Source organism: Mizuhopecten yessoensis, unplaced genomic scaffold (genome assembly GCF_002113885.1).
Source record: "Mizuhopecten yessoensis strain PY_sf001 unplaced genomic scaffold, ASM211388v2 scaffold3799, whole genome shotgun sequence".
Lineage (NCBI taxonomy): Eukaryota > Metazoa > Mollusca > Bivalvia > Pectinida > Pectinidae > Mizuhopecten > Mizuhopecten yessoensis.
In genome coordinates, this window is record NW_018405225.1 from 411043 (window position 1) to 426881 (window position 15839).

General features: G+C 38.9%; 2 protein-coding genes across 2 annotated transcripts in view; both read left to right on the forward strand.

The window, feature by feature from the left end:
- Positions 1–7055, forward strand: part of LOC110448025 (mucin-5AC-like) — a 62097-nt gene extending 55042 nt beyond the window's left edge. Inside the window, exons 7-10 of the mRNA XM_021494056.1 lie at positions 1486–1695; positions 5376–5638; positions 5808–5934; positions 6859–7055. Coding sequence (XP_021349731.1) covers positions 1486–1695; positions 5376–5638; positions 5808–5934; positions 6859–7055 — 797 coding nt within the window. The remainder of the gene's footprint in view (positions 1–1485; positions 1696–5375; positions 5639–5807; positions 5935–6858) is intronic.
- A 177-nt stretch (positions 7056–7232) lies between these two features.
- The window catches only part of LOC110448026 (mucin-4-like), a gene marked incomplete at its 5' end in the record, with an annotated part of 93474 nt that continues 84867 nt past the window's right edge, over positions 7233–15839 (forward strand). Inside the window, 4 exons of the mRNA XM_021494057.1 lie at positions 7233–7467; positions 8353–9903; positions 13076–13272; positions 14134–14200. Coding sequence (XP_021349732.1) covers positions 7233–7467; positions 8353–9903; positions 13076–13272; positions 14134–14200 — 2050 coding nt within the window. The remainder of the gene's footprint in view (positions 7468–8352; positions 9904–13075; positions 13273–14133; positions 14201–15839) is intronic.

Consider the following 15839-nt stretch of genomic DNA (forward strand, 5'->3'; position numbering starts at 1 on the left):
GACTGAACAGATTCATTTAAAAAAAATAATAAAAAAAATAATGTTAGATTTCGAAAGTAATAAACGATTTTGCATTTTGTCGCAACTAAAAGACATTTATAAATAGAAAGATAATTTATTCTAATTCGATTCTTACCTTTATCAACAACAACTGTAGATACTACAAGTACAACTGTGCCATCGACTACAACTGCTGAACCGACCACAACAACTGAAGCATCAACCACAACCACTGAAGCACCGACCACAACAACTGAAGCGCCTACAACAACTACAGAAGCACCAACCACAACTACCGAAGCACCAACCACAACCCCTGAAGCTCCAACCACAACCATTGAAGCGCCAACCACAACTACTGAAGCACCAACCACTGAAGCACCAACCCCAACCACTGAAGTGCCAACCACAACAACTGAAGCTCCAACCACAACCACTGAAGTGCCAACCACAACAACTGAAGCTCCAACCACAACAACTGAAGCTCCAACCACAACCAATGAAGCACCAACCACAACCAATGAAGCACCAACCACAACCAATGAAGCACCAACCACAACCAATGAAGCACCAACCACAACCAATGAAGCACCAACCACAACCAATGAAGCACCAACCACAACCACGGGAGCACCAACCACAACCACTGACGTGCCAACCACACCCACTGAAGTGCCAACCACAACCACTGCAGCTCCAACCACAACCACTGAAGTCCCTACCACAACCACTGAAGCTCGTTCTTCATCGATCTTCTACATTTATAAAAGGAATTTTCCGTGTTTCACATTTTTACCCATTATCTGATGTCACAAGGTCTTTCGTTCGTTCAACTGTAATAATTGTCCTTTTGGGTGGCTCACAAATTTTACGTCCATTTCTTGTGGCACTCTATACGTAAAACGCAAAAAACCCCACCAATTATCATTTGTTCAAGACAAAACAATGTCACCCCATCTGCTATAATTGGTATTTTTACTTATCTTTCGAAACCCTTGGATACTAATTATCCTTATTCATTATTTTGCAATTTAATTAAACTGATGAGCTCTTAATGGTGAAAAGCTATATGGTGCTGGAAATACTCACTTTGTTTAACGAATGCAACAAATAACTGAATGCTTGTTTATTTGCTTATTACTTATTGTTGATAATATTTCAAGAAATGTCCTCTTAAGACTACAACATAACCTCCGTATGGTAATGGTCTTGTCAAAAATTCATATCATTCTATGTCAGTCAATATTTTAAAATACGATTTGTAATAAATCTACGAGAATTGCCCAATGCAATCACAGAAATAATAAAAACCAGATTCTGGTATCGTTCTCCATGACTGTACAGATTCATTTAAAAAAAAACAATAAAAATATGAATATTAGATTTCGACAGTAATAAACAATTTTGTCGCAACTAAAAGACGTTTATAAATAGAAAGATAATTTATCCTAATTCGATTCTTACCTTTATCAACAACAACTGTAGATACTACAAGTACAACTGTGCCATCGACTACAACTGCAGCACCAACCACAACTACGGAAGCACCAACCACAACCACTGAAGCTCCAACCACAACCACTGAAGCTCCAACCACAACCACTGAGGCTCCAACCACAACCACTGAAGTGCCTACCACAACCACTGAAGCTCCAACAACAACCACTGAAGCAACAACCACGACTTCTGAAGCAGGTAACGTCTTCAAACTGATATGTTTTTCGAAATATTGTTATGAAATGTTGATTAAGTATTGTTGTCTTGATAGCCATTAATTCTTTTGTGTGCGATTTTAACCATCTATTGTTAGTATTCAGTCACTTTATTTGGCGTTCTTCATCGATCTGCTACATTTATAAAAGGAATTTTCCGTGTTTCACATTTTTACCCATTATCTGATGTCACAAGGTCGTTCGTTCGTTCAACTGTAATAATTGTCCTTTTGGGTGGCTCACAAATTTTACGTCCATTTCTTGTGGCACTATGTACGTAAAACGCAAAGAAAAAAACAATTGTCATTTGTTCATGCCAAAACAATGTACAGTAACCCCATCTGCTATAATTGGTATTTTTACTTATCTTTCGAAACCCTTGGATACTAATTATCCTTATTCATTATTTTGCAATTTAATTAAACTGATGAGCTCTTAATGGTGGAAAGCTATATGGTGCTGGAAATACTCACTTTGTTTAACGAATGCAACGAATAACTGAATACTTGTATACTTGCTTATTACTTTTTGTTGATAATATTTCCAGGAATGTTCTCTTAATACAATAACATAACCTTCGTATGGTAATGGTCTTGTCAAAAATTCATATCATTCTATGACAGTCAATATTTTAAAATATGATTTGCAATAAATCTCCGAGACTTGCTCAATGCAATCACAGAAATAATAAAAACCAGATTCTGGTATCGTTCTCCATGACTAAACAGATTCATTTAAAAAAAGACAATAAAAATATGAATATTAGATTTCGACAGTAATAAACGATTTTGTCGCAACTAAAAGACATTTATAAAAAGAAAGATAATTTATCCTAATTCGATTCTTACCTTTATCAACAACAACTGTAGATACTACAAGTACAACTGTGCCATCGACTACAACTGCAGCACCAACCACAACTACGGAAGCACCAACCACAACTACAGAAGCACCAACCACAACCACTGAAGCTCCAACCACAACTACTGAAGCACCAACCACAACCACTGAAGCTCCAACCACAACCACTGAAGCTCCAACCACAACCACTGAAGCTCCAACCACAACTACTGAAGCACCAACCACAACCACTGAAGCTCCAACCACAACCACTGACGCTCCAACCACAACCACTGAAGCTCCAACCACAACTACTGAAGCACCAACCACAACCACTGAAGCACCAACCACAACCACTGAAGCTCCAACCACAACCACTGAAGCTCTAACCACAACCACTGAAGCAACAACCACGACTTCTGAAGCAGGTAACGTCTTCAAACTGATATGTTTTTCGAAATATTGTTTTGAAATGTTGATTAAGTAATGTTGTCTTGATAGCCATTAATTCTTTTGTGTGCGATTTTAGCCACCTATTGTTAGTATTAGCAACTTTGTTTGGCGTTCTTTATCGATCTTCTTGATCTATAAAAGGAATTTTCCGTGTTTCACATTTTTAGTTATTATCTGAAGTCACAAGGTCGTTCGTTCGTTCAACTGGAATAATTGTCCTTTTGGGTGGCTCACAAATGTTACGTCCATTTCTTGTGGCACTATGTACGTGAAACGCAAAGAAAAAAACAATTATCATTTGTTCAAGCCAAAACAATGTAACCCCATCTGCTATAACTGGTATCTCTACTTATCTTTCGAAACCCTTGGATACTTATTATCCTTATTCCTTATTTTGCAATTTAATTAAACAAATGTGGTCTTAATGGTGGAAAGCTATATGAACTGTACCGGAAATACTCTTTTTGTTTAACGAATGCAACGAATAACTTGATGCTTGTATACTTGCTTATTACTTATTGTTGATAATATTTCCAGAAATGTTCTCTTAATACTACAACATAACCTTCGTATGGTAATGGTCTTGTCAAAAATTCATATCATTCTATGTCAGTCAATATTTTAAAATATGATTTGCAATAAATCTCCGAAAAATGCCCAATACAATCACAGAAATAACCAACATCGGATTCTGGTATCGTTCTCCATGACTGAACAGATTCATTTAAAAAAAACAATAAAAAGATGAATATTAGATTTCGACAGTAATAAACGATTTTGTCGCAACTAAAAGACATTTATAAAAAGAAAGAGAATTTATCCTAATTCGATTCTCACCTTTATCAACAACAACTGTAGATACTACAAGTACAACTGTGCCATCGACTACAACTGCAGCACCAACCACAACTACGGAAGCACCAACCACACCTACTGAAGCGCCAACCACAACCACTGAAGCTCCAACCACAACAACTGAAGCACCAACCACAACCACTGAAGCGCCAACCACAACTACGGAAGCACCAACCACAACTACTGAAGCGCCAACCACAACCACTGAAGCGCTAACCACAACAACTGAAGCACCAACCACAACCACTGAAGCGCCAACCACAACCACTGAAGCTCCAACCACAACCACTGAAGCACCAACCACAACCACTGAAGCACCATCCACAACCACTGAAGCTCAAACCACAACCACAGAAGTGCCTACCACAACCACTGAAGCTCCAACCACAACTACGGAAGCACCAACCACAACTACTGAAGCGCCAACCACAACCACTGAAGCGCCAACCACAACAACTGAAGCACTAACCACAACCACTGAAGCGCCAATCACCACCACTGATGCTCCAACAACAACCACTGAAGCGCCATCCACAACAACTGAAGCACCAACCACGACCACTGAATCTCCAACCACAACCACGGAAGCGCCAACCACAACAATGGATGCAACAACCACGACTTCTGAAGCAGGTAACGTCTTGAAAATGATGTTTTTCGAAATAGTGTTATGAAATGGTGATTAAGTAATGTTTTCTTGATAGCCATTAATGCTTTTGTGTGCGATTTAAGCCACTTATTGTTAGTATTCAGCCACTTTGTTTGGCGTTCTTCATCGATCTTCTACATTTATAAAAGGAATTTTCCATATTTCAGATTTTTAGCCATTATCTAATGTCACAAGGTCGTTCGGTCGTTCAACTGGAATAATTGTCCTTTTGGGTGGCTCACAAATTTTACGTCTATTTCTTGTGGCACTATGTACGAAAAACGCAAAAAAAAAAAAAAAAAAATTATTATTTGTTCAAGCCAAAACAATGTAACCCCATCTTCTATAACTGCTATTTTTATTTTTATTTCGAAACCCTTGGATACTAATTATCCTTATTCATTAATTTGTAATTTAATTAAGCTAATGAGCCCGAAATGGTGGAAAGCTATATGGTGTTAGAAATACTCACTTTGTTTAACGAATGCAACGAATAACTGAATACTTGTATACTTGATTATTACTTTTTGTTGATAATATTTCAAGAAATGTACTCTTAATACTTCAACATAACCTTCGCATGATAATGGTCCTGACAAAAATGCATATCATTATATGCCAGTCAATATTTTAAAATACGATTTGCAATAAAACTGCGAGAATTGCCCAATGCAATCACAGAAATAATAAACATCAGATTCTAGTATCGTTCTCAAAGACTAAACAGATTCATCTAAAAAAAATATCAAAAAATGAATGTTAATTTGCCACAGTAATAAACGATTTTGTCGCAACAAAAAAACATATATAAATAGAAAGAGAATTTATCCTAATTCGATTCTTACCTTTATCAAAAACAACTGTAGATACTACAAGTACAACCGTGCCATCAACTACAACTGCTGAACCGACCACAACCACTGCATCACCAACAACAACTACGGAAGCACCAACCACAACCACTGAAGCTCCAACCACAACTACTGTAGCACCAACCACAACTACTGAAGCACCAACTACAACCACTCAGGCTCTAACCACTACAACTGAAGCACCAACCACAACTACTGAAGCACCAACCACGGAAGCACCAACCACAACCACTGAAGCACCAACCACAACCACTGAAGCACCAACCACAACCACTGGAGCACCAACCACAACCACTGAACCACCAACCACAACCACTGAAGCGCCAACCACAACCACTGAAGCGCCAACCACAACTACTGAAGCGCCAACCACAACCACTGAAGCGGCAACCACAACTACTGAAGCACCAACCACAACCACTGAAGCACCGACTACAACTACTGAAGCGCCAACAACAACCACTGAAGCACCAACTACAACCACTGAATCACCAACAACAACCACTGAAAAACAAACCACAACCACTAAAGCACCAACCACAACCACTGAAGCGTCAACCACAACTACTGAAGCACCAACCACAACCACTGAAGCAACAAGCACGACTTCTGAAGCAGGTAATGTCTTGAAAATGATATGTATTTCGAAATATTGATATGAAATGTCGATAAAGTAATGTTTTCTTGATAGCCAGTAATGCTTTTGTGTGCGATTTTTGCAACTTATTGTTAGTTTTCAGTCACTTTGTTTGGCCGTGTTCCTCGATCTTCTAGATTTGTAAAAGGATTTTTCCAAGCTGCACATTTCCAGCCATTATCTGATGTCACAAGGTCGTTCTGTCGTTCAACTTGATTAATTGTGTTTACGTCCATTTATTGGGGCGCTTTGTACGTGAAACGCAAACAAAAAACAATTATCATTTGTTCAAGCCAAAACCATGTAACCCCATCTGCTATAACTGGTATTTTTTACTTATCTTTCGAAACCCTTGGATACTATTTATCCTTATTCATTATTTTGCAATTTCATTAAGCTAATGACCCGCTAATGGTGGAAAGCAATATGGTGCTGGAAATACTCACTTTGTTTAACGAATGCAGCGAATAACTGAATGCTTGTATACTTGCTTATTACTTTTTGGTGATAATATTTCAAGAAATGTTCTCTTAATACTACAAAATAACCTCCGTATGGTAATGGTCTTGTCAAAAATTCATATCATTCTATGTCAGTCAATATTTTAAAATACAATTTGCAATAAATCTACGAGAATTGCCCAATGCAATTACAGAAATAATCAACATCAGATTCTAGTATTTTTCTCAAAGACTAAAAAGATTCATCTCAAAAAACAAAACAAAAAGTAGTGTTAGATTTCGACAGTAATAAACGATTTTGTCGCAACTAAAAGACATTTATAACTAGAAAGAGAATTTATCCTAATTCGATTCTTACCTTTATCAACAACAACTGTAGATACTACAAGTACAACTGTGCCATCGACTACAACTGCTGAACCGACCACAACTACGGAAGCACCAACCACAACTACTGAAGCACCAACTACAACCACTGAGGCTCCAACCACTACAACTGAAGCACCAACCACAACTACTGAAGCACCAACTACAACCACTGAACCTCCAACCACAACCACCAACCACAACAACTGAAGCACCGAAGCACCAACCACAACCACTGAACCTCCAACCACAACAACGGAAGCACCAACCACTACCACTAAACCTCCAACCACAACCACTGAAGCGCCAACCACAACCACTGAAGCACCAACCACAACAACTGAAGCACCAACCACAACCACTGAATCCCCAACCACAACCACTGAAACACCAACCACAACCACTGAACCTCCAACCACAACAACGGAACCACCAACCACTACCACTAAACCTCCAACCACAACCACTGAAGCGCCAACCACAACTACTGAAGCACCGACCACAACCACTGAAGCACCAACCACAACCACTGAATCACCAACCACAACCACTGAAACACCAACCACAACTACTGAAGCACCAACGACAACCACTGAAGCAACAAGCACGACCTCTGAAGCAGGTAACATCTTGAAAATGATATGTATTTCGAAATATTGATATGAAATGTCGATTAAGTAATGTTTTCTTGATAGCCATTATTGTTTTTGTGTACGATTTTTGCCACTTATCGTTAGTTTTCAGCCACTTTGTTTGGCGTTCTTCATCGATCTTCTACATTTATAAAAGGAATTTTCCATATTTCAGATTTTTAGCCATTATCTATTGTCACAAGGTCGTTCGGTCGTTCAACTGGAATAATTGTCCTTTTGGGTGGCTCACAAATGTTAAGTCCATTTCTTGTGGCACTATGTACGTCAAACTCAAAAAAAACCAAAACAATTATCATTTGTTCAAGCCAAAACAATGTAACCCTATCTGCTATAATTGGTATTTTTACTTATCTTTTGAAACCCATGGATACTTATTATCCTTATTCATTAGTTTGCAATTTAATAAAACAAATGAGCTCCTAATGGTGGAAAGCTGTATGGTGCTGGAAATACTCACTTTGTTTAACGAATGCAACGAATAACTGAATACTTGTATACTTGCTTATTACTTCTTGTTGATAATATTTCAAGAAATGTTCTCTTAATACAACAACATAACCTTCGTATGATAATGGTCTTGTCAAAAATTCATATCATTCTATGACAGTCAATATTTTAAAATACGATTTGCAATGAATCTGCGAGAATTACCCAATGCAATTACAGTAATAATAAATATCAGATTCAAGTATCATTCTCCATCACTAACCAGAAGTACTTAAAAAAACAAAACAAAACAAAACAATGTTAGATTTCAAAAGTAATAAACGATTTTGTTGAAAGTAAAAGACATTTATAAATAGAAAGAGAAATTATCCTATTTCGATTCTTACCTTTATCAACAACAACTGAAGATACTACAAGTACAACTGTGTCATTAACTACAACTGAAGCACCAACCACAACCACTGTAGCACCAACCACAACTACTGAAGCACCAACCACAACCACTGTAGCACCAACCACAACAACTGAAGCGCCAACCACAACTACTGAAGCACCATCCACTACTACTGAACAACCAACCACAACCACTGAAGCGCCAACAACAACTACTATAGCACCAACCACAACCACTGACAAACCAACCACAACCACTGTAGCACCAACCACAACTACCGAAGCGCCAACCACAACCACTGAATCTCCAACCACAACTACTGAAGCACTAACCACAACAACTGAAGCGCCAACCACAACCACTGAAGCTCCAACCACAACTACTGAAGCACCAACCACTACTACTGAAGCACCAACCACAACAACTAAAGCGCCAACAACAACTACTGAAGCACCAACCACAACCACTGTAGCACCAACCACAACTACTGAAGCGCCAACCACAAACACTGATGCACCAACTACAACAACTGAAGCGCCAACCACAACTACTGAAGGACCAACCACAACCACTGAAGCACCAACCACAACCACTGTAGCACCAACCACAACTACTGAAACGCCAACCACATCCACCGAAGCAACAACCACAACTGAAACACCAACCACTACTACTGAAACTCCAACCACAACCACTGAAGTACCAACCACAACAACTAAAGCGCCAACCACAACCACTGAAGCACCAACCACAACTACTGAAGTACCAACAACAACAACTGAAGCGCCAACCACAACTACTGAAGCACCAACCACAACCACTGAATCACAAACAACAACTACTGTAGCACCAACGACAACTACTGAAGCGCCAACCACAACTACTGAAGCGCCAACCACAACTACTGAAGCTCCAACCACAACTACTGTAGCACCGACCACAACCACTGAAGCACCGACCCCAACTACTGAAGCACCAACGACAACTACTGAAGCGCCAACCACAACTACTGAAGCACCAACCACAACCACTGAATCACAAACAACAACTACTCTAGCACCAACGACAACTACTGAAACGCCAACCACATCCACTGAAGCACCAACCACAACTACTGTAGCACCAACCACAACCACTGAAGCACCAACCACAACTACTGTAGCACCGACCACAACCACTGAAGCACCGACCACAACTACTGAAGCACCATCCACTACTACTGAACAACCAACCACAACCACTGAAGCGCCAACAAAAACTACTATAGCACCAACCACAACCACTGACAAACCAACCACAACCACTGTAGCACCAACCACAACTACCGAAGCGCCAACCACAACCACTGAATCTCCAACCACAACTACTGAAGCACTAACCACAACAACTGAAGCGCCAACCACAACCACTGAAGCTCCAACCACAACTACTGAAGCACCAACCACTACTACTGAAGCACCAACCACAACAACTAAAGCGCCAACCACAACTACTGAAGCACCAACCACAACTACTGAAGCACCAACCACAACAAATAAAGCAACAAGTACGACCTCTGAAGCAGGTAACGTCTTGAAAATGATATGTATTTTGAAATATTGATATTAAATGTCGATTTAGAATTGTTTTCTTGATAGTTTTGCAACTTATCGTTAGTTTTCAGTCATTTTGTTTGACATTCTTCATCGATCTGCTAGATTTGTAAAAGGATTTTTCCGTGCTGCACATTTCCAGCCATTATCTGATATCACAAGGTCGTTCGTTCGAACTGGAATAATTGTCATTTAGGGTGGCGGACACATTTTACGTCCATTTCTTGTTGTACTATGTACGTGAAACGCAAAAAAAAAAAAAAAAAAAAATTCTATAGGCCAAAACAATGTAACCCCATCTGCTATACCTGGTATATTTACTTATCTGTTGAGACCCTTGGATATTAATTATCATTATTTTGAAATTTATTATAACTAATGAGCTCTTAATGGTGGAAAGCTATATGATGCCGAAAATACTCACTTTGTTTAACGAATGCAACGAGTAACTGAATGCTTGTATACTTGCTTATAACTTTTTGTGATAATATTTCAAGAAATTACGATAATATAACCTTCGAATGGTAATGGTCTTGACAAAAATGCATATTATTCCATGACAGTCAATATTATAAAATAAAAATTGTTTCGTTCCCAAATATCTAAAACCTATTATAAAAGTCGGCTTCTAATATCGTTCAAATATATCGAATAATTATAGGGAAAACTTCTAACGCCAGTTGTTTCTCTGGAATATTGTAAGCGAGTAATTGACTTTGATAGATCAGTCACCATTTTTCGGTTATTTACATAATACGCAACCACTGCAGAAACAACAACTACAGCAGTGTCCTCGACAACAACATTTGAACCAACCACAACTTCTGAAGCAACAACTACCACTGAACAAACAACAACTACTGAAGTAACAAAAACCACTGAAGCAACCACCACCACTGAAGCAACAACAATTACTCAAGCAACAACTACCACTGAACCAACCACAACCACTGAACCAACAACAACTACTCAAGCAACAACTACCACTGAACCAACCACAACCACTGAACCAACAACAACTACTCAAACAACAACTACCACTGAACCAACAACTACAACTGAACCTACCACAACTACTCAAGCAACAACAATAACTACTGAAGCAGGTAATGTCTTCAAATGTATACTGTTTTTACGTACTGGTGCCAAATGTTAATGGATTTTATATTTAGAATAACTCACAAGTTATCACGAACGAAACAAATATATGATGCAGTAAATCTTTGGTTTGTTAAACGGTGGTAGATAAATGCTTCTTAAGTGGTACTGATACTGATTTCTTTAAGAATGAAAGTTATCAGTGTACACTTTGTATTCCAAACAATAGCCTTCGTATACGGTAAAGTTTGTAACAAGTTGAATATCACACAATAGCAGAAATGAGCTGAACAAAGATAAATTTCCTTTTTATCTTTTTTTTTTTTTAATTTACAACATATTCATATTTATTCCTTACCAGCAATCGCATCAACTAAACACATTGATTTGCATCATTTGCTTAAACGTCAATCGTCTTCGTGAAAATCGTACACGCTTTTTCCCGATAATGAGGGGCATTAAACTATTTTTTAAATGTTTTTTTTGATAACATTCATTATTGACAAAAACTTTAGTTACTACAACTACAACTGTTCCTTCAACAACTTCCACTGAACCAACCACAACTACTCAAGCAACAACTACCACTGAGCCAACCACAACTACTCAAGCAACAACTACCACTGAGCCAACCACTACTACCACTGAACCAACCACAACTACTCAAGCAACAACAACCACTGAACCAACCACAACTACTCAAGCAACAACTACCACTGAACCTACGACAACTACTCAAGCAACAACAACCACTGAACCAATAACAACAACTACTCAAGCAGGTAATGTGTTCAAAATTATACTCTTATCATGAACGAAACAAAGATATGCTGCAGTAAATCTTTTGTTGGATAAGCGGTGGTCATTATTTACTAAAGATAATTGGTTCTTAAGTGGTATTGAGATTTATTTCTTTTCGAATGAAAGTTATCAGTGTATCCCAAACAATAGCCTTCGTATAAGGTAAAGTTTGTAACAAGTTAAATATCACACAATAACAGCAATAAGTTGAACAAATATAAATCTTAGAGAAATACAAAATGGTTATCTTCATTCCTTACCATAGTTGTCATAAACTTAACACATACATTTGCATAGTTTGCCCAAACGTCAAACGACGCTTTTTGCCGATAATGAGAGGCATTGACATATTCAAAAAAAAAATGGTACATGATTATGCCGATAATAAAAAATATTTAAAACGTCTAAAATTGTTCATCCTTTCTCGGTTATTTTCATTATTGACTACAACTGTTGTCAGAAATAACCACAAATACTGAAACAGGTAACTTATTGAACGACATCAAGCAAAAGTTGTTTCCCTGGACAATTGTTACTGATGTAAATACATGTAGTATACTTCCACTGAACTTTCTACATCTACAACTTTTCAACTTAAGTTAAACTTTGGAGCAACAACAACTACTGTATCAACCACAAAAGCTGGAGCAACGTAAACTACGTGAGGAATCACAACTTCTTAACAAAACACAATCGCTGGATCAACTAACAAATACTGCAGCAATCGTGACCAGTTAAGCAATACAAAAACTATTAAGCAACATTATTTACCGAACTATCAATAAAGTTTAACTGGTCAACATACCAAAACTACAAAGAAACAACAACCGATGAAGTATACCACATCATATCAGCTACCACAATTTTTAACGTAAATGTAACCGTCCAACAAACCACATCTACATAACCAACAAACCTAAACATAACCTAATTTTACAACTACTGCATTACCCACACTACTGAAACATGCAAACGGTATCTACACAAATACGTTGTATATTTTCTAAAAACAACCAGCATGTTGGCGATAGTTTTCGCCATTTATTCTTAATTTCGCATGCGTATCTGTTGATGACAATTCAGATGCTAATATCCTACTGCTTGATATAAAAATGCATTAATTACACTCAACAGTACATTGACGGTAAGTAATATATTTCAATAACAGAAATGTCCAATGGTTTTGTTTGAAGACTCTACAATATTTATTCTTGTTATTGTTTCTCTGATAAATTACAACTGCAGGTACAACAACTACAACTGTGCTGTCAACTGAACCAACAACCACTACTGAAGCACCGACCACAACCACTGAAGCACCAACCACAACCACTGAAGCACCAACCACAACTACTGAAGCGCCAACCACAACTACTGAAGCACCGACCACAACTACTGAAGCACCAACCACAACCACTGAAGCACCAACCACAACTACTGAAGTGATAACAACAACCACTGAAGCACCAACCACAACTACTGAAGTGCCAACCACAACCACTGAAGCACCAACCACAACCACTGAAGTAATAACAACAACCACTGAAGCACCAACCCCAACTACTGAAGTGCCAACCACAACCACTGAAGCACCAACCACAACCACTGAAGTACCAACCACAACTACTGAAGCTCCAACCACAACCACTGAAGTGCCAACCACAACCACTGAAGCCCCGACCACAACTACTGAAGCACCAACCACAACTACTGAAGCACCAACCACAACCACTGAAGTACCAACCACAACCACTGAAGTGATAACAACAACCACTAAAGCACCAACCACAACTACTGAAGCTCCAACCACAACCACTGAAATGATAACAACAACCACTGAAGCACCAACCACAACTACTGAAGTGCCAACAACAACCACTGAAGCACCAACCACAACCACTGAAGCACCAACCACAACTACTGTAGCACCAACCACAACCACTGAAGTACCAACCACAACTACTGTAGCACCAACGACAACCACTGAAGTACCAACCACAACCACTGAAGCCCCAACCACAACCACTGAAGTGCCAACCACAACTCCTGTAGCACCAACCACAACCACTGAAGTACCAACCACAACTACTGTAGCACCAACCACAACCACTGAAGCACCAACCACAACCACTGAAGCGCCAACCACAACCACTGAAGCACCAACCACAACCACTGAAGTGCCGACCACAACTACTGAAGCACCGACCACAACCACTGAAGCACCAACCACAACTACTGAAGTGCCAACAACAACTACTGAAACACCAACCACAACCACTGAAGCACCAACCACAACTACTGAGGCACCAACCACAACCACTGAAGTACCAACCACAACATCTGAAGCACCAACCACAACTTCTGTAGCAGGTAACGCATTGAAAAGATGCTGTATTACGAAATTCATATATCATTATGAGGCATTAATATGGACTTGATAACAATTAACTACATGTATCTTGTCCGTGTAATAATCGGCTTATAAATATATTTTAATAACTGGTATTGCTTTTGCAGTCGAATTATTAGATTGTTCAGAAGAAGTCCCCATTGATTTGTATTTTCTGTGAATTATTTCTCGTCAAAATGGGCTCCAAAGACTAGCTTAACATTTGTAGTTGTGATTTATCTTTGTCGATTAACACGAGGGAAAATTGAAAACAAAATATCTGTTTGATCTATACGATACAAATGTTACACGTGAACATGGATGTTATAGTTACATTTCCATGTCTGTTTTGAAACAGGTTCGATGTGAGTTTTATTATTTGGACATTTGCCTAAATGGACATAGATACATATCGTGTAGTAAGCACATATTTTGTTACACTATGTGAACCGAATTGTTAGTTATTCAGACAGACACTTTTTACTTGATACTTCAATTATTTATTTGAAAATGTTTTATTTGATTTTATCACATCACTTTTGTATAATGATGTTTGTAAAGAGGTTGCATATTGATATAAATATATATATCAAATATATTTGAAACCGGCTACTAGCATAACTTTCCAAAGCTAAACATATTTCTTTCTTCGTACAATAGTCACAACAGCTAGAGGGACCTTTCTTTGCAAAACAATATTGTCATGATTTAGAGACATTTACTGGATTTAAGATAATTTCCTCATTCGAGTATTTCCATCATCTACAATAACTCTAGTTACTACAACTGTGCCGTCAACGACAACCACAGAACCAACAACAACTTCCCAAGCAACAACCACTACTCAGCCAACCACACCTACCAGTGTACCAACCACAACTACTCAAGCACCAACTACCACTGAGCCAACCACAACTACTCAAGCAACAACAACCACTGTCCCAACCACAACTACCACTGAGCCAACAACAACTATAGGTGTAACAACTACCACTGAGCCAACCACAACTACTCAAGCAACAACAACCACTGTCCCAACCACAACTACCACTGAGCCAACAACAACTATAGGTGTCACAACTACCACTGAGCCAACCACAACTATAGAGGTCACAACTACCACTGAGCCAACCACAACGACTGAAGCAACAACAACAACTGCCCCAACTACATCTACTCAGGCAACAACTATCACTGAACCAACCACAACTACTCAAGCAACAACAACCACTGTCCCAACCACAACTACCAGTGTGCCATCCACAACTATAGAGGTCACAGCTACCACTGAGCCAACCACAACTACCGGTGTGTCATCCACAACTACCACTGAGCTAACCACAACTACTGAGGCAACAACTACCACTGAGTCAACCACAACTACTCAGGCAACAACAACAACTGAGCCAACCACAACTGCTCAAGAAACAACAACCACTGAGCCAACCACAACTATTCAACCAACAACAACCACTGAGCCAACCACAACTACTCAGGCAACAACGACCACTGAACCAATAACAACAACTACTCAAGCAACAACTACCAATGAGCCAACCACAACTACCACTGAGCCAACAACAACCACTGAGCCAACCACAACTACTCAAGCAACAACTA